Here is a 19,791-nt window from a genome sequence, read left to right on the forward strand (position 1 = left end):
ATTTCAGTTTCATCACACACATGGTTCAAAACTTTATTTTAGGAATCATCATGGCTGTAATTGCAGTAAAAGGAGCAAATAGTTTTGTGGGCCATATTCACATATGCAAAACACAGCCTCCACTACCAAGTCCTGCCTCCCAAGGCTGGGGTGGAGTCCAGAGCATGGCCTATTAAGGCCACTGGGCCTGGCTGCCCTGCTGGCCAGTCCTTTACTGCCTGATGCTATTTATTTATTATTTATTTATTTATTTATTTATTTATTTATTTATTTATTTATATTTTTTATTTATTTTTATTTTTAAAAGATTTTATTTATTCACTCATGAGAGAGATAGAGAGGTAGAGGCACAGGCAGAGGGAGAAGCAGGCTCCCTGCAGGGAGCCCAATGCAGGACTCGATCCTGGACCCCAGGATCAGACACTCAACCACTGAGTCACCCAGGCGCCCCTGCCTGGTGCACTTTATAGACTGGAAATGGAACTGATGGCTCACAACCTTTTTATCTTGATAAATCAGAGCAATAATCCTCAGTCCACAAAACTGGTGTGGATAGGCATAAACATGGATAAGTGTGCAGGTGGCCCCCAATCTATAAATACCTATAAATGACCACCGGAAAGGAAGAGTTCTGTACTCCTTAACTGGTGATGTTCAGGTGATTCTCACTTTCCCTTTTTCTTTGGTCTGAAGGCCTGCTTCCCAAGGTCTAGCCAAAAACGCTCCTGGTATTCCCGTTCAGGTCCCAGAGCCAGGAGGAAGTGGAAGCCCCTTCTCTGCGGTTTTCATAGCAAAGTGATCTGTGTACATGTGGGACTCACATTTCTTTCTTGCACAGTGATTCTCTGTTTCACTAAATAGGCTGTATTCCTGATTCCACCCCTGGTGGATCAATGAACGCTGAACAGTTCTTTTTTTCCTTGACAGAAATCGCTGTCAGTACTCTCACAGCTCAGTGTCCAGATGAGTCATATAGATTTTGGATAGGCTAGCCCCGAGGACATGATAAACCTTCTTGAAACTGGTCCTATGGACAAAATGTACCGGCAGTGCCAAAGCACCAAACTAGAAATGAACTTTGAGAACCCAGTTCTCCAAAGTAAAGACTGCCCAGAGGACGGTTGCTCACTTCTGATCTCTAACTGTAGGAAAGGGTTTGTGTTTCTGCTTCTGGGAGCAGTGATACTGGGGCCCTAACCAAGACACTACCAGAGAAGGCAGGGGGATGGTTCCCAAGCTGCAGTCTGGCAGCAGGCTACGAAGTTAGCCCCGCTCGCTTACAGAGACGGGTGTCTGATGTGTCAAGGCCCCTGGCTGAGAAAAGCTGTCGGAGGGCTTCAACTGCACTGATGTGAAGGAAATGCATCAATCTTATTTGTTTATTGGCACATTGGTCAGTAATTGATCTATAAAAAAACAATAATTTTATCCTCTTTCATTCATTTTTAAATCCTTTTCTATTTTTTTTACCCCTTGTTTTGTTTTGTTTTGTTTTGTTTTGTTTTGTTTTGGAGAGAGATACCAATACAGATTTCAGGGGAAGAGAGCTTGGAGAAATCTGCTGGTGTATATAGGACACAGCCAGGAGCCATTCCCCACCACTAATCCTGAATGTCCCTAAGGCAGGATCTAAATGTGATAAAAATGTCAGCAAATGAACTGACTGGCATAGAATCCCAAATCCACCAGGGAGAAGGGCAAAACCATGAACACATTTTAAGTTGTAACCAGATCAGACTGTAACTGCCTAATCCCTAATAAATAGAGTGGATCAAGATTCGAAATCTTTTTTGGAAATAGCTCTGTTCCAGAATTTCACAGAAAAATTATAACAAAACTTGATGTACGTACATGGAACTATTAGCCAGAATTAAATTACACACACACACACAGTAAGAGGGTAGTATAGTGGGCTAGAAAGTAGCAAATGTCTGACCTGCTTTAAAAAGTGCATGTCTGATTTGGATTAAAGACATGGTTGAACAAAGTCCTGGGGGCAAGATTGTGCATTTATGCTTTTTGGCTGAGAGAGAGTGTGTGGAGCATGGCTAGAAGCAGACAAACGCGATCTGAATTCCAGTTCTGCCACCTGATAGCTGTGTGATTTAGGCCAATGACTAGGTAATCTGCTCTTGATTTCTTCATAGATCAAGAGGAGATAATGAGGCCTATTTCTTAGGAAAGTCATGGAAAAATCAATTAGCCCATTCATTGTAGGTGCTCAATAAATGAAGCTTCCTTTCTCATCCCTTCTTTGCACACTCTGTAGCACCAAATGGACCTATGAGGGCATTGTGTATGTTTGAGTGTTCTTTCTTGATGCTTTGAGTTTTTTCTTATTGTCTCAAATGAGTTATGATGTCTCTGAAGGTTTCAGCATTTTACCTTTCACATATCCTTTGTCAGGAAGCTCTCAGCAGATCTCGTCCACCAGAATGAGAGGTTAAATAAGCAAACAGAGCAACCCATGGGACCCAGAAACAGGGACTCTGAGAAAGGAAAGAAATGAAAACATGCCCAGGATGGAGGCAGGAAGTCCTAGGATGACAGCACTATCTGTGGGCCTAGACAACTCCATTGGGATGGTTGGTGCAGAGAGAGGGCTCCTGGAGAGATGTGTCCAGGAAAAGAAACAATGAAGAGATGATCTAACAGGAATTACAGGTGTTTCACGGAGCTCTTGGATGGTATGAGAAGACATAGCCAGAGTCAAAGAAACTTCACAAATGAAAGGCAAAGTTAGACACTGAGCTCCTTCAGAGGAATTATGGTTACAGTACTCTGGCTTGTCTTGGCTGTAAACACTACTTACATCTTCGCACTTCTGGAAACACTGATGTGGACTTAGGCAAATTTTTGACATACCTTGTGAGGGTGAAGGGGGAGACAGAAAGACTAAAATCTTCATCTATTGCATAAGATGTAACAGACACTGCTTAAAAGGAACAAATCAAGAGGTCTGAGGCACGCACACGTACATTTAGTGATCAGATGGTAAAAATCGGAAGAAGAAATTAAAAATGATGAGCGCGGTTTCCTTTAGGGTGAGGGGTGAAGGTAGGGGGTGCCTATGGAATAAGGAATAGCTTTCACCTTTTAGCACTACTTGGCTTTTTAAATTATTTGTCTGTGCTACTCTGACAAAAATAACAAATTTAAAGATGAGGACAGTAGTTGCATTTTAGAGTCATAAAATTCAGGATTATAGAATAAAATTGTAACAAAGGGAGCAAGCAAAGCCTAATTACTAAAGGTAAAATACTCTGCAACAAGTCTGTGTCCAGAATCTTTGGCTTCTATTTCTTATTCCCATGCGGCCCCCACCACAAAGCACACCCCATTCAGTATATTTCTTACAGCAACTGGCATAGTTTTCTGTGTACAAGAAGTGTTTAAATATTTGTTGATAAATAGCTATACCAATTGCTGAATATTTTCACGGTGATTTTTTAATGAGCTTGGTCTGGTGAACAGAGGTGGTCACAACTGAAGTTTACAGTTTTATTCTATATGGAGGGATAAGATTATAGCTTAAAAGGATTTTTGAAACTCCTTGAAATCTGATTCTGAGGTAGACAGACATTCCACAGGTCTCATCTACTTTACACAATGCACGGGTTTGCCAAAGCCTCATGTAAGACACTGAGATTTGAGTGAGGCAGTTTAATGGGAATTTTCATTGTGCGTATCTGCATAATCTCGAAACTCTCTGTTGGGATAAGCCTCAACCCTGGTTTGAGACTGTCCTGAAGGAATCTAAGTTCCAGGGAGGTGTCTCAGGGAAACCTTGAAAGGGGGAGGGGAGGAGAGACGTATTCTCGCTAAAATGAATTGCAAAAACCATTGATACAGAGCTTCAGAAGACATTACATCTGTATTTCATTATCTCAGCTTCCTAGGGAAAAGTATTCACTGAATTAAAATTCAATATTTTGGCCTCGGATTTTACAATGCAGCTTTAATACCAGAAACTTCAAAGTAAACAGTGTCATGGTGTCTTTGCAAAATTTTCAGTGGAAGATGTCCATCGTGTTACCTAATTCCCCCAGTGATAGATGTACCTTTGAATTCATTTCCAGGAAATAGTTTGCCTCCACTGATGAACTGGCATGCTAAAGAAAAAAAAAAAAAAAAAAAAAAAAAAAAAAAAACAACCCTATATCCCCCACATAATTTCTTTTTGCCTTAGTCGCCTGGAAACTCAAAGTTAAATGGAAGCCCAGTTCTTGGAATTCACTGCATTTATCTACTACCATTTATTTTGGATTGTTTTAGTGGATTTGTTTCTGATGGTCCTTACTTTGCAAAGGGAAGCAAACTAACAGCACTTGTGAATTGCCTACAAGGTACAGGCCCTATAATTTGTCCGAAGTCCCATGGGTTATTTCATGGAATTTTTTCAACAATTCTGTGAAATAGGGTCTTAGTTCTTATTATCTGGATAATGCAGCTCAGTTTCAAAAAATTCAAGTAATTTGACCAAGGCTGGCTGATATTAAGGGGCTTACATTTTTGGAAGTAAGCAATGCATAAATTTTCAATAATGAACATTTTATATTCAGATTGATGTCAGAAGTTACTCAACTGTATTTCTTCTCCTTTGATTTCAAGACTGTACAACTGTAACACACACACACACACACACACTGAAGCCTCTTTTCCTTTCTTTATTCTCCCCACCTCTCCTGTTTATGTCTCCTTATGTTGGGACTTTGTCTCAGGTACTCTGTTAGCCCTTGGAGGTACAAAGATAAATTATATACAGACTCCAGTCTCCAGGAGCTTGCAGTTTAGTGAAGGGGTTGACATATAGACTTAATTATAATTCAAGGTAGAAAGCAGTGGATGCAATGAGAGATGCAAAATGCTTTGTGAGTTCAGAGAAGAAAAAGAAAGTCCAGGATCCTAACTCTCTAGGAATTCCTGGTTCACTGGACCAAACAGATACCTAAACAAAATTATAATACAATATAAGAATAGTACTGAACTGATAAATTATTGAACACTGCATCTGAAACTAATGATTAGCCAACTACGTTGGCTAATTGGATCAAAGAAAGAAAAAGAATGGTACTGAAAGTGTTGGCACTCTGTTGTAGGCACTAGAGGAGGAAAAAACAAACTTTATTTGTTTCACAGTCTGAGGAGGGGTGATTACAGCAACATGGGCAGTTAGGGCAGAGGCTGGGGTTCCAAGACACTTTGGAACTATCAAAGCAGTTGGGCAGGATGGGAAAAGGTAGTCGCTGGGCAAAAGACATTCATAAGGAGGAGAGCTGATCCTGTGGAGCAGAGCCTCACAGACTGATTGGATCTGGGGTGAAGGTGCATTGCCAGGGAGAAGGCTTGGCCAAAGCAACAGAGATAATTGGAACCCCAGCCACTGGCCTCAGTCCTATGGAGCACAGAACAAGGTAGAATTTCTTAGATACACTGTCTAGCCCATTACTGGACAAGAGAGTTGGAAAGGGAGGCTCGCAATAATGCGAGCACATGGGGAGTAGCAGAGACAGAGGTGAGGAAGAAGTGCGGGTAGCCATCCATGGTATCTGTAGTGGCACCTGGGGGGACAGGCCTAAGGGACAGAGAGCAATTATCCTGACTGCAGACCTTACGAGCCTGATAATTGAAAAAATGGGATTCTGAGGGGCTAGGATTACTGATGGAAAGTTATTTTTTGAAGGATGCTAGGGGTAGGGGGTAAGGAGAGAACAGGAGAGAAATGGGCAGAGACATTCTGGGGTTGGCAAGGGTGGAGCTGCCTGGACTCCCACTGAATGTACCTTCCAAATCTGAAATGTCCCTGGCATTATAGATATTGTCCCTGGCTGGGCCTCCAGAGTGTGTTCTCTGTACTGTAACGGGAGTGAGTTTTCTGAAGACCAAATCTGATTCTTTAACATTCACTATATTTGAATTAAGCAACTACCTTCCAGGAGGTGCAAGTTATGCCTCTGTTTAAAGATGACCCATACTATTTTTTTCTTTACATTTTTCAAAAACCTTCTATAAAACTTTCTATTGCCCTCAAGATGAATTTCCAAACTCCTTACCATGGTCTCTAAGTCTTCTCATGATCTGACTCCATTTACCAGTCTCATCTCTCTCCTCTCTTGACTGAACACCTCATAGTCGAGCCTTCCTAAATCACTTGCAGTCTTCCAAAAGAGCTCAGCCTCTGTCTGGATGGCTTTCTCCCTTCCCACCTCATAAGCTCCTATTCTTCCTCAAGGTGCCTCATCCAGGAAGCCTTTTCTAGTTCCCAAAGCTATAATAGGTGCTTTATCTTTGCATTCTCCAAATATCCTATGGACACGTCTATTAGAAGCCCTGTAATACTATAGAATCAACTGTTTCTGTCCATTACTAATGGGTAGGGATTGTGCTTTGGTCACTGTTGGTAAATTATCAATATTCCATGCATGTTTCATAAAAGAAATAATCATTTGGAATATGAGTGATAAAATTCTCTTAGTTGACTCATGATTCCCCATGATATAGGTCAGTCCAGGCTCCAAGAGTGCCTCTGCAGAATTCCCTTCACAGGTTTAACCCACAGGACAGCTGAGAGTGAATTCTCTGGTTTTCATCCCTGAAAACTAGACCCATTGGTGCAGATCCATGGTCAGTGGTGTTTTAAAGGCAGACTTGTAAAGGGAGAAGGTAGAAATGGTAGGTCCTGTTCCTTCCTTCTTGGGAGGAGAGGGTGGTATGTTGGTGTCCTTAACTCCTCAGAACAGAAGAATGGATGATGGGTCAATGGTATGATTCATTTGTTGATTGTTCAATAAATATGTTTTGGATGCCTCCTGCATAGTAGCCATGTCAAAGATTGGAATACAATGGTGAACAAAATGGCCTCAATCCTTGCCTTCAAGTAGCTTGCAGTCTACTTGAGGAAGACACACAAGAACAAGATATATGAGGGCTGATACCTGCTAAAAGAGAGGAAGTAGAGGTAGCTACCAGAGAATATAGGATGGGAGTTAACCCAGATTGGAAAGCCAGGGAAACCTTTTGGAGGAAATGTCTTAGCTCATACTGAGAAAGTAAAGAGTTAGGTTAGTGTGCAGAGTAGAGAAAAAGAATTTTCTAGGCAGAAGAAACAATGTATTTGAAGACCTGAGTGTAAGGAAAACCATGGTACTTCTCAGGAATCAGAGTTCACTTTTTATGGCAGGAGCCAGAGTGCAGAGTATATATGAATTTGGCAGGTAAAGATGAGTGAACGAGTGGGTGGGAGTCAAGGAATGGAAAAATCTGGGGATGGAGACCAATAAATCTTGTCAGGAGCCAGGTCATGTAGGGCTTTATAAGCTACATAAGGATTCAGATTTTATTCTGAGAAAATGAAGATCCTTTATGGGACTCAGGCAGATGACAGACATGATCACATCCCTATTTTAGAATGCTCACTCCAGCTGCACATTGGCAAGACCAGAGGGAGGCAGGCCAGTTTAGCCAGCACTTGAAGTGAGAAGGGACAGAGGTTAGAAGCTATTGAGGATATGTGTCACCCATGGGTATGTCCATCCAAAATTCATTCCTTTGTGCCAGAGGCCTGTGGGACAGAGTGATGGGCCTGCCAGCCTGTTAGCTTCGTGGCTCTCCCCAGTATGATCCTTTTCCAGAAAAAAGTCTCTCATCCTCGTGGCCGACAAGAACTCCAGTGGCTAAATGTCCTCTCCTCCCCTGACTCCCACTTAAGGCTTGCCATAGAACAGGTCTCAAGGAGTTCAGGGGAAAGATGCAATTTCAAACGTCATCTGTAGGGAAAGGGTAAAAGAGGAGGGTCCAGCCAAGGGGAGGGGTGACGGGACAGAGACTGAGAGACATGGAGCAGAAATGTGAGCCCAAGACCAGAATGCAAGGCCCACACATTCGCGTGTGCACCCACATAGATCTGGTTCTACCACGAAGGGCCAGAAAAGTTCCCTGTTTATGAAGTTCATGTTTCCTAAAGGTGGAGCTGAACTTCAGCTCCCTTGAAAAGCAAACTGTGGAAAATGCCAGTGATTCAGAGTGGAGGGAATTAGCAGCAGAAAGAAAGGGAAACAGGTCAACCACCCCCGTTCTTTCTTCCTCGGGGACCTTGGAACTTCATTTTGCAGGATGCACAGGAAAGTAGACACTGGCTTCTCTCTATTATGCTCTACTCAATTTATTGCTTGGAGAATAACGTGCCACTTTATTGTTCAGATTCATCGCATGAAATGCAAATATTCAGCCAGAGTTCTCTAATTAGTATCCAAGAGAGCTGCTGAGGCTCTGTGCGTTTAACTTTGGTCTTCCCTGCTTAAAAGGCAGTGTAAAAGAGTAAGATGATTCACTCACATTACATCTCTCTGATTCTAGCAGTCTAAACATTTGTGCAGTCTTTTGTTTCAAATCGAGAACTCCTTTATAGTAAACACCTTCTGAGTCTCAAGTTCCCAGGCCTGACTTTAATTAACCATTAACGTGAAAATTTACGATTAGTGCACTGGTGAAATGGGTTGCTGCTTCCTTTCGATTTCACAGAAAGAAATCACCACCCCTCCTCTACCAAACTGATAACAACTGACATCTGATTAGAAAAGGCAAAACGAATTAGAATGGGTGCAAAGGGGATTGTTTAAGTCACCTACATTAATGCACATTATAGTTAAATATCTGTCAGATTTTCCATTAACCCTCTTGCATTTCCATCTCTGGGATCAAATCTATTTCTTAACCTCATACCCCTTTTTCCCTACTTGGAAACTTGGTATTCAACAGGCTGAATTACCCACTAATGCTTTAAATGCACAGCTCTTGTTGATGGATGCAACATACTGACAAAGACCTTGGAATGAGAATAATAGAAGTCATTCCCCTAAGTGTGGATTTAAACCTTATGCATTATGATTCCAAGGCTAACATCTTCTTCTTGTTACTGTTTATTTCTTTACTGTGCGATGCAGGAGTTAATTGTTGCTTTTCACCAATTCACTCTCCTGGGTTCTCAGCTATTAACACATTAGAAGGGCAAAACAGATATGAAAGTGGAATATCCAGCAAATAGAGCTCTGTTCTGTAATAGACTAAAACAACACATTCAGAGTTGAACCTATAGACTTATGGGAAAGGTCTGTTTGATTTGGGCTCAGTTATATACAGAGTAGATTGTAGTATACGCACCTAATAAGAATCCAGTAAGTATGAGGGACAGATGTCTCCTTCAGATCAAAAGCTCATTGAGGGGTGGGACCATGATTTCCTGATCTTTTTTAGACGGGTGCAAAGAGGGTCCTTTGAATCATGTAATCTTTCAATCTCCAATTCCTGGCACAATGTAGGTGCTCAATAAACTTTCATCCTATAAATGCACGCACAAATTACGGTTTTATCCTACTATGAAACTCTAACCGTGACCCTGGACAGTTCTTAAATCTTGATGGCTCACGTTGAAGAACAAAAAAAGTGAATGAATTTTCTTCATCATTTAAAAAAGCTAACCAAACCTTTGATTTTCTTCCTCTAAAAGCTAAGTCACACACCACTCCCCTGAGTATCTTCCATCTTTATCTGGGATCAGAAGTATCAAGAAGCCCCACAGCAAATCAGCCTAGCAACAGAAGCAAGAATAAGCTGAGCCTGCAATATGATGAAAACAGCTCAATTTGAAAATACTCTCTGAGTATTTGATTTTTTAAAACATTTTTAAATTTAATGTTTTCCTTACCATATCTTCTTCACTCTGAGTAGTGGTATCAGTGTCCAAAACTGTGCTTGGCATATAGTAAGCACTTAATAAATATTTTTTTGAATGGATGAATAAAAACTATTGGTAGAGTTCAGGATGGGCCAGTACCCAAGTTAGCCTGAGATCTTTAGTTCATGGCTCTTGGTTGGGCAGACCAGGAGACATAGAGATCTGTGGATTCAGATAAGGCAGCTTTGGTGAATTTGTTTCAAGATCCCTCCCTCAATCAGAATTTGCTTAAATTTTCCCCGAGGTAGAAATAAACTGGGCATGTAGACAATAATGAAATTGCAGATATTCTAGCAAAGGCCCAGTTAGCACAGCCCAAACTGCTTCTACCTAGTTATTTAACTTAGCACAGTAGTTATTAACACTGGGCTTAAAATCAGACCAGGTACTAACTGTAGCTGTGAGCAAGTTATTTAATCTCTCTGAGCCTCAGTGCCCTCACTTTAAAAAAGAAAAGAGGGGTTGATAATATTAACATCTACCATTTGGGCTGTTTATATGTGACACAGAGCTGGTACTAACGTTAAAGCCAACAAACCAACTAACAGAAACTAACAAGACACATGCAAAATCCCTCCTGCCGATTTTGCCAATCAAGATTCTTCAGTACAAGTCATATTAACACATGTGTCTGGAAATTCACTCGGGATCTTAGCCCTAGCACTAGTCTGGTGAAATATTAAAAACAAATTTGTATTTTCTTTTAAACCGAAAAGATAAATGATGAAATATCAAAGGTGAAACGAAAATGCAAACATGATGTTCCTGGCCTGCCACAGACCATCGTCCGTATGTCTGTGTCAGACCTTGTCCCTCTTGCCAGCAGAGCCCAGCCAAAGTGAGTCATAATGGAAATCACCAAATTGTCGAGGGTCATTTGCAATGATCACCTAGGATCTCTTGAATCTCTATCCTAACTTCACTCTTGGATTCTGAGTATACTGACTGGTTTGGTGCCCTAACTTGTATAGGAAGTGGCTTGGCCTTGTCTTTGGCTCTTCATGCTCCTGACTCCTTTTGACCTGGTTCTGACATTTGAACCCAAACCCTGGAACTACCCTAACTGGCTGACCCTTGAGCCAACCTGTGGCCTCTGGCAAAGGGGTGGTTTGGATGTTATATTGTTGCAGAACATTTAATTTATAATTATTTTCCCACTAGAAAAGGCATTCCCAGACAATTCAAGGTTCTATCTCTTCTCTGGCACTTTCACTGGGCAATTATAAGGATTTGTCAGTATATGAGAGGTCCAGTGACTCCTTCACCCTCAAGTGGGTGTTCATCTTTCAGATCAGATATATCTAAAATTACCTTAAAGGAGATGGGGAGGAGAACGTTAGCCTTGCCTGATTTACGCCAAGGGTTGATATGTAGAGTAGTGAAGGATAAACTTGCCTAGGCAGAGAGTGGGGTGAGGTTCTTAATATATGATTGAGGAGCTTGGCTTTAAACTAAGAGGAAATGTACAAATTTATGTTTCGGTCATAACAAACCATCCATTCACTGGCTGCGTTCCCTCTCAGCATTTTTAGAGATGGGATAATTCTAAACCAAATATAGAACCCACTTGAGTTTCATGGATCTAATGTTAGAAAAAAAAGTTCACACTTTTAAGTGTCTGATTATACAGCTCTGACAAAGATCACTTCTTGGTTCAAGAAGTTAGAGCTTCTGGATTGAACTCTCACAAGCCCTAGTGAACCAATAACTCTTTCACACCTTAAACAAGTTCAGTGACTTGAAGATAAATCAGAACTGCATGCATTATATCCTTCTTCTGCCCTTTCCCATAACCTTCAAATCAGAAAGGGAAGGAAATTATAGCCAGGAGGTATTTCCATTTTCCAAGCCCCAAACACTAGCAAGACAGAGTCACTGAAGACATTTTGTGAAATACCAAATACCATTTGTCCTCTCAGTATCCAGAGAACAGATTACTTGAAACCACCCCAGGCATGGAACAATAAAGAGATCTCCAACAATTTGATTATGCTGCATCCATCTCTCAGGCACCATTCACATCTAGGAGAACAGAGATGGATATCCAATAAAGAGAGAGGGGCACAGACCTCCCCCAGTATATTCTTGGCCTGAGCATGCAGATCCGTTTGGGTGCAGAGCTCCAAAGGGTGAAGAGAAAGCCATCTTTGCACACTCTGCTGTGTAAACTGTAAGCAACTTGTTGACAAATTCAATCTACCGTCTTATAGCAGAAAGCCAAGATTTCCACCATTTCCAAGGTAGAAGGACTCCTATTAGCCACAGTGAGTCTTCCTGTGTTTGACACAAAGTGAGAAAAAAAAAAAATCACGAGCAGTGTTTTCATTTAGAACACTCTAGTTGACAAACTTAAGAATTGCTTACTGCCGATCTCTCCCCTCCTATGGTTCTAGTCATGAGTAACAGAGATTTTGCTAATTGGAAATGAGAACGCACATTTGTACTGTCCACTATAAATAGCTGGGTTAAAACTACCTTCTCTGAGCTGAGAATACTTGGCAATATACTAGATGAGAGAATAGGAATTAGAAAAACCTTGAAAATATGCATATCCAAATGAAAGTTGCTTCTCAAAATTATCATCTTGGGAAGCAACTCATTGATTTTCTTTTCTTTATTGCCTTCAGGGAAAGTTCACAAACCAAATTTGAAATCCAGTCCTATCCTATCAATTATTCCTTGTTTTTGACCTAAAACAGCATTACCCATCTTGCCTGTTTTCAAAGATCCCCCAGACAGGATGAATATTACCTCATTGGTAATAATCCACTCCATGTACTAAAAGCTCTGAAGAGAATCCCCAGAGAAAAACTCTGTAACCGTATTGAATAATAGCTCTCTTATTAGCATGAGTCCGGCCCCCCGAAGGTGAATGCTTTTAAGAGGGCAACACTTATTTGACCATACAGCTCGGATATACTTGCTTACAACTCAGACACAAGATTTCAGAATCCTCCCCCTCAGAGCTGTTGAGCAGGAAGGAACAATCTGATTCAATCTACAAAGTTAGGATAAAGCTATAAATGAGTAGCTATGTCCAGCCTGTACAGAAGGGGCCTTTGGCTTAAAATGCTGCTGCCACTTTTATAATTTTTAAGGGCTTTCTTGAAAAGATGAAAATTATCTTGGCATCATGTGTCACATGCACTGGAATAAGTTAAATATGGGCTAAGACACTGAAAGATGTTTATTGATTTGGCCATCAGCACCCACTGGTGTGCTTGGGTTCTGGAAGATTCAGTGGGGACAAAGAGATCATGAGTGTATTTGCCAAGCCCCAGTTGTTGACATGAGCAATGGAGCTGGAAACAGGACCGAGGATGTTGGACGCGGCAAGAAGGCTCCCAAAGAATTGTTGATGGGGTGACTGAAGAGATAGATTTCCTGTTGTAAATCATTTATTTTGGTTAGCTCCATGATGTTTACCCTTAGGAACGTCAACCATCACGCAGATCTTTTTCGATTCTTTTCTTTAACAACTCTGAAGGTTAGAGATTTAAGATTTTATTTGTCTCCAAAGGACTTCATCTACCCTGTAGATTATGTAAATATGGCTCAATCTTACAAGAAATATTCTTTTTGAGAATTTCACAATGGTCTATAAGTGGTCATTCATTTCCCAATAAATCCTACCTGTGAGCTGTACAGCCAGTGGCTAAAAGTACAAACTTTAAAATAGACCATCTGTTCTATTTTTTTTAAGATTTTTATTTATTTATTCATGAGAGACAGAGAGAGAGAGAGAGAGGCAGAGACACAGGCAGAGGGAGAAGCAGGCTCCATTCCATGCAGGGAGCCTGACGTGGGACTTGATCCCGGGTCTCCAGGATCACATCCTGGACCGCAGGCAGGTGCTAAACCGCTGAGCCACCGGGCTGCCCTGTTCTGCTATTTCTTATCTGTGTGACTTTGGAAAAATTACTTAACCTATCTGTGCCTCAACTGCTTCACTTGTAAGATGAGAACAATGGTATTTCCTTTGTATGGGTGAAATGAGATACCTTAAGGAAGAGAGACTGAAGTCAAGCCAGTTACAGGGTAAATAATAAACACTACCTCTCATTTATATGTCATATTTGTTATTTCCATTTTTATGATCAGAAGTCTTGGCATAGGGATGGTAAATCACTACCCACTCACCATCCAATAAAAGAATGAAGGGTAGTCTTCCTTTATTCCTTCAAAAATATTTATGTTAGAATTCAAGACTTATTCCAGTGTATCTCCTACATAAGAGTAATACTTGTTAAAAATATTCTGGTATCACATATGGTTCTTTCCATGATAATCACAGTAATTGCCAACTTTATTCTAAACTCTGGGTGCAAAATTATCTCATTTTTTATTAGATTTATTTATTTTAGAGCAAGAGAGCAAGTGTGCCCATCAGGGGGAGGGGCAAAGGGAGAGAGGGAGAGAATCTCAAGCCAATTCCCTGCTGAGCACAGAGCCTGAGATGGGGCTCCATCCCAGGACCCTGAGATCATGACCTGAGCTGAAATCAATAGCTGGCCGCTTAACCAACTGAGCCACCCAAGCGCCCCTTGGTTTTATTCTAAAAAAGTCCTAGGATGTATTATTATCACCCCTATTTACAGGTGAGAAAATACAGGCTTAGTGAGGTCCAGTGACTTGCCTGAGGTCACACAGCTAGTGAAGGTCACAGTAAGAATTTGAACCTAGATTTATCCAAACACAAATGCCCACCGATGTCATCAGGAATAAGTTCTACCATGCTGTTTGTTTATAAATGATTCCTAAGTTACCTGTTGAAAAGGTACTCTGTAAAATATACATATGGCTCTACTCAAGTCCATTCTTCATCAACTACAATTAAACCCCCTCCTTTTTATTTTTTTTAAACCCTCATACTTCTTAAGCAGGTAAGAGCTCAAAGCTCTACTTGGTGCAGAGCTCTCAAATCCTGGTGGAGCCTAGTTTTCTCCTGGCATACATCTAGGGCAAAGGTTAGCTTGGCCATAGTCTGTGGCGCTTGTGGCATTCTTCTCCATGCGGCAGCCACGTAAACCTCTCTAGGAATGTGATGGGAATTAGACCGAGTGCCTTCTTAATATCCTGACATATTGTTTTGACGTGTAACGTGCTGACTTTGTGCTTGGCCACTAACGCAGACCTGTCAAATTACACGCACGAAGCAACATTCAGACCTTCCTCCCTCCAGGAAGAGTTTCTGCTCTCAAGTTCCCTGGGGATCAGAGCTTCCTCACTAGCATGTGTTCTGGAGGCAAAGAGCTATCTCTTCATACTATTCATGTCTGGGGCAGAATAAAACTTCTGCTTTATGTTAATCACAGGATATAAGGTAACCACAGATATTCTGTTTGTAGTGATGACAATTTCATCCTTTAACACTTAATGCGGGCGTTACTTTCTCCAGAAGACTTCCCTGACTTCCCCTTGCAGGGTAAGACACCCAGCCTCTGTGCTCTCATGTCATCAGCCTTTCTACTTAGTATTAATACGAGAGTTTGAAAGCCTCTCTCTCTCTCCAGACAGTGACTGTGTCTTATTTAATGCACCAGTGTGGTCACAGCAGGATCTATTATGAGGCATTGGGCATTCGGACATTTCAGTTGGTTGGTGTGGGTGTAGACCAGTCATTAAATACTCTTAATATCATTCTGGACTTGTTTCATTTGTCAGCATAATTACAACATCTTGTACACGGTAGGTACCAGGATGCACAGGTCGACTTAACGACCAACTTATTGACTGGAGGAATAAACACTGGGTGTATCTTATTGACAACTGGACATGTCACTAAAGGCATGAATTTTAATGCAATGTTTTTAATAAGCAAGAGGCTTTGACCACTGCAGATCCCAATGAGAGGACTGCTCTACAAGGAAATACTAGCTCTTGCCTCCAGATGCCCCCAAGTGAGCCGGACTTTACGAGGCCTTCCGTGAATGGGAATCTGACAGGACCACTACTATCTGGTGGTCTTGCTTCTGTCCCAACACAAACGGCAGCAGCAACCAGAGCAGAAGGACAAGGCTACAAGGTCTCCGGTCCTCTGTGTTTGGAAGAGCAAACTCATGGTCTTACCTGTCTGTGCTGTTGGGAGACTTGATACCCCAGGCCTGTGAGGGGCTGGTTCTGCATTTTCTGAAGCAGGATCTTTTGCTGGAGTGGCAAGGGGGCCCTCAGCAGAGGCTGGCTTGACAGGGGCTGGGCGGGCTGGGTCGGTGGCTGCGGCTGCTGCTGGGCTGAAATGGAGCTCGGCGGCGGCTGTGGCTGTGGCGGTGGCGGTGGCGGTGGCTGTGGCTGTGGCTGTGGCGGCGGCGGCGGCGGCTGCGGCGGCGGCTGCGCTGGCGGCGGCTGCTGCTGGGTGTAGTGGAGGAGAGAAGGCTTGCTCTGGGAAGGCAAAGCAGAAGGCATCTGCTGGCCTGCTTGATCGGAGTTAAAATGGAACAAAGGCTTAGTGTTGCCGTGGCGGGGCTCCAGGGCTGCGTGCGGGCTGGTAATGAAACTTCGGCTGACGTCCTGAGGCTTCGGCTGCATGAGCACGTCCAGGTGCCCGCCCTGGGCGGACGGGCCGGCCTTGTACATGTAGCTGGCCATCACCTTGGACTGGCCGCCGCCCGCCACCCCGGCCATAGGGGAGCCCTGCGGGCTGAACGGCTGCTGCGCAAAAGACGGGCTGGGGATTTTGTCCTGCCCGAAGGGAGCCGGCGATGGCCCGGCGGAAGAGGGCAAGGCCGACCAGGCAGGGGGCTGGTGCTGCTGCTGGTGCTGCTGCTGGTGCTGCTGCTGCTGCTGCTGCTGCTGGTGCTGCTGCATCCGGGCATGCTGCTGCCGGTTGGCCGCGATCTGTTTGAGCTGCTGCGCATGGGACACTTCCTGCCAGCTGGGCAGGGCCCGGCTTGCTCCCGAGGCCGTGGGGGGCTGACCCTGGCTCTGCGGGACAGAAGGGGCTGGGGAGGAAGCCGAGAGGGCCGAAGGGGCCATGGAGAAGGCAGGGCCGGCCGACGGGGGCCTCAACTGAGGAGAGCCCGACGGGCCCTGGGCGAGGCCCGGGGAATACTCGGTCTTGATCACGGTCTTCTCCATGGGCAGCGAGGGCCTGGGTGTGCTCCTCTGGCTCTGCTGACCCAAGTCAATGTTAAAGGGGTCGTCCTGCTTTATGGTGGCATTGATCATGTTCTCCAGCTCCAGGTCACTCATGGGAGGCACGGATATGTTGGTCAGCTCATTGAACAGTTCCTGTAGCTCCGGATCCATCAGCTGTTCTACAGGGTCATCCCCGTACCTACTGGAAAAAATACCCTCCTGGGGCATCTGGCCATCCATGTGCTTACTGCAAGATAGCGTCTCTCCCGGCTCCTTCTTCACTTCCTTTAAGCTCATGTTAAAGATACCATTCCCGGGAGAGTGCGTGTGGGGTGGCAGGGCATTAGTCTTCCGCAGGGGGGCCTGGCCCAGGGGCACGGTCCCCGACACCATCTGATTCTGTCCGTTATTTATCTGGAGACCCCCTTGCCCCGCAGAGAGGTTCTCCCCAACGCGGATTCTTTTGATATCAAGGAATGAGTTGTCGACAAAGCCATTGGGCCTCTTGCTGTTGGCAGGAGACAGGTTCACCACCTGTTTTCTTTTCAAGGAACCCTGGAGCTGGAAACAGAGGGAGAACGAAAAAGAAAAATATGAGATAATAACCAAATGTGACATAATATTTCAATGTTTTCTTTCCATTTACACACAGGAAGGAATTCCAAAAGAAAAGGTACAAATGAAGCACAAGCCTAGAATATAATGAATACAACGAAACTCACAGAAGTGCAGGCCAAACAGAATAAACTGTTTCAGGAGGAGCAGGTTAATTAGTGATTTGAGATCACATTGGTTCCTGTGATCAGCCACAGGTCGGCAGACGGAATATACTTCTCATGACATCGGGAGTTATTGATAATCCTGTGATTCATCACCAAATGCACCCTTCTGGTGCAGGAAGAGATCTTGCTCACGCCTGCACACACAGCCCCAAGCAGGGACAGACACTTGCAGTGAGCACAACCTTGACCAAGATGCCAAACGCGGAACAGTCTAAAAGGGGACCCCATCTCTGGTTTCGTTTTTTTTCATGGATTCATCTATGAAACCCTTAATCACTCTTATCCTCTAAGTCAGTCATCAGAACAGTTGTTGTATCCAAGGAGATAGTGTATCTGTTGTTCTGCTATTGTTATTCCTATAATTCTGTGGCTTTGCACCCAAGCCCAGGAGGCAACATCATGTGGGCACACGTGCCATGAGATCACCCTTTATCAAATGAGACACTCTAAGCACAGATTTTCCTGGAGGTTCGTTTCTTATGTTGCCCGTCTCAAAAACTTATAACTAAAACCAAGGTGCAGAGGACCAGTACCGTGCCTTGGTGAAGAACTCAGGCTCTGCAGCCAGCACAATTGAGCTGGAATTCCTGTTCTATTACCGGGTGCTAAGTAACCTCACTGCTCTACTTATCTGAACCTCAATTTCCTTATCTGGATAATGGGGACGATAGCACTTAGTTCATAGGAGAAACAAGGCAATGCACGTAGAGTTTAGCACAGTGCTTGCTATCACAAGAACTCAGTAAAGTCTAGTTTATATATATTTTAAAAATGACTTACTACATTCTCAAAGAGGAGAGCCTCTCCAAACAGCAACAGCAACAACAAAATGTTATAGTAGTTCGTTCACTAACTCAGTGATTAGATTGTATTATGTGGACTTTCGATAGTATAGGGAGAGAAATGAAGGACCAATAAATTAATGAGAAACAAAACATTCACCACTATCTTGAGATCCTTGTTGGTTTGCCTCTAAAGTAAGAGATTGTATCTATCCAAGTGTGGCTTTCCCAATGTAGCTGACCCATTTAAATTATTTAGCGTCTGCTCTGGACAGTTGGAAAATACCTGCGGCAGAATAGTTCCCCAATACAAAATGCTATCACTTTTCCCTGTCTCCCTTTTCACTTACCACCACTCCTCTACCCTTTTGAAGACTTCTAGGTAGCCTAATTAGAAAATGAAATCAACCTAACTGAGCATCTATCATATGCCCAGTATTTTAAATATAGTTACTTTATTTTTCTTAGTCTTACAACGACTCCATTAGATATGTGTTATTTTATAGTGATGGAGACCAAGGCTCAGAGAAGCTAAGTAACTTGTCTAGTGTCACACAGCCAGTAAGGGGCAGACCTGGGTTTTAACTCAAGGTCTGTGTAATTCTACAGCCTGCAGCATTTCCACTATATTATGCTGCAAGCAGCTTGTTTAGGGCTAGGGTCTGCCCAGCACAAAGGGGCTAAGGGCAGTGAGCGGACAGATGTCCTGAATCATTGGTGAAATGAGAGGAGTCTGCGAGTAGACAGGATGCAGTTATAGGGCCAAATATGAACAGTATGTTTCTTGTCATGTAGTTCGTCAACCCCTATTTCAATAATCCTTATCTGTGGTTTTGCTCACTCACAAGTGGCATATAGTGAGGGTGGATGTCCCAACCTATTCTAACAAGTTTTTACCTTTTCCCATTGCTGACTGGTAATCAGGGAAAGGAATATGGCCTAAACTGGTCCAATTAGTTCCTGCCATGGGAATTCTGGAATTGGAGAAAGTGAGACCAGGCTTTCTTGGGATGGCTGCATAGTCATTTACAAATGTTGTGAGTTGTTGTTCCAATGTGTCAACCAAAGCCTCAGAGGAAGTGAGTCTGCAGAAAGAGAGAAGACTAACACAGAGAGGGGAGACATAAGTTTTGGCAAAATTTGAGAGCTGGGTTTCAATCCCAGATCAGTCTGTCTCTTGCCTGGTTCTCCCCAATACACAGTGGAATCTTAGAAGAAATGCCCCTCTTAGCTTGAGCTAATATGAGTTGGGCTTCTGTTATTTTCAGCCAAGAGACCTAACCAAGTGCCATGAAATTTCACACTAAGTGATGAGCAATTTGCAGCAAGGCACAGGTACACTTTGCCCTGGGTGTGGAGCTCCTCGCGTCACCATCTCTGTTGTCTCTGCGTGTTTGCTGACTGCTAAGCTCATTACTCA

At 43.2% G+C, this 19,791-nt stretch overlaps 1 protein-coding gene across 3 annotated transcripts in view; it reads right to left on the reverse strand.

The window, feature by feature from the left end:
- Positions 1-19,791, reverse strand: part of MAML2 (mastermind like transcriptional coactivator 2) — a 343,746-nt gene that overhangs the window by 93,987 nt on the left and 229,968 nt on the right. For all 3 annotated transcript variants that reach the window (XM_077867519.1, XM_077867518.1, XM_077867520.1), the window contains one exon: positions 15,803-17,368. In XM_077867519.1, the coding sequence (XP_077723645.1) occupies positions 15,803-17,368 (1,566 nt within the window). The remainder of the gene's footprint in view (positions 1-15,802; positions 17,369-19,791) is intronic.

Source organism: Canis aureus, chromosome 23 (genome assembly GCF_053574225.1).
Source record: "Canis aureus isolate CA01 chromosome 23, VMU_Caureus_v.1.0, whole genome shotgun sequence".
NCBI lineage: Eukaryota > Metazoa > Chordata > Mammalia > Carnivora > Canidae > Canis > Canis aureus.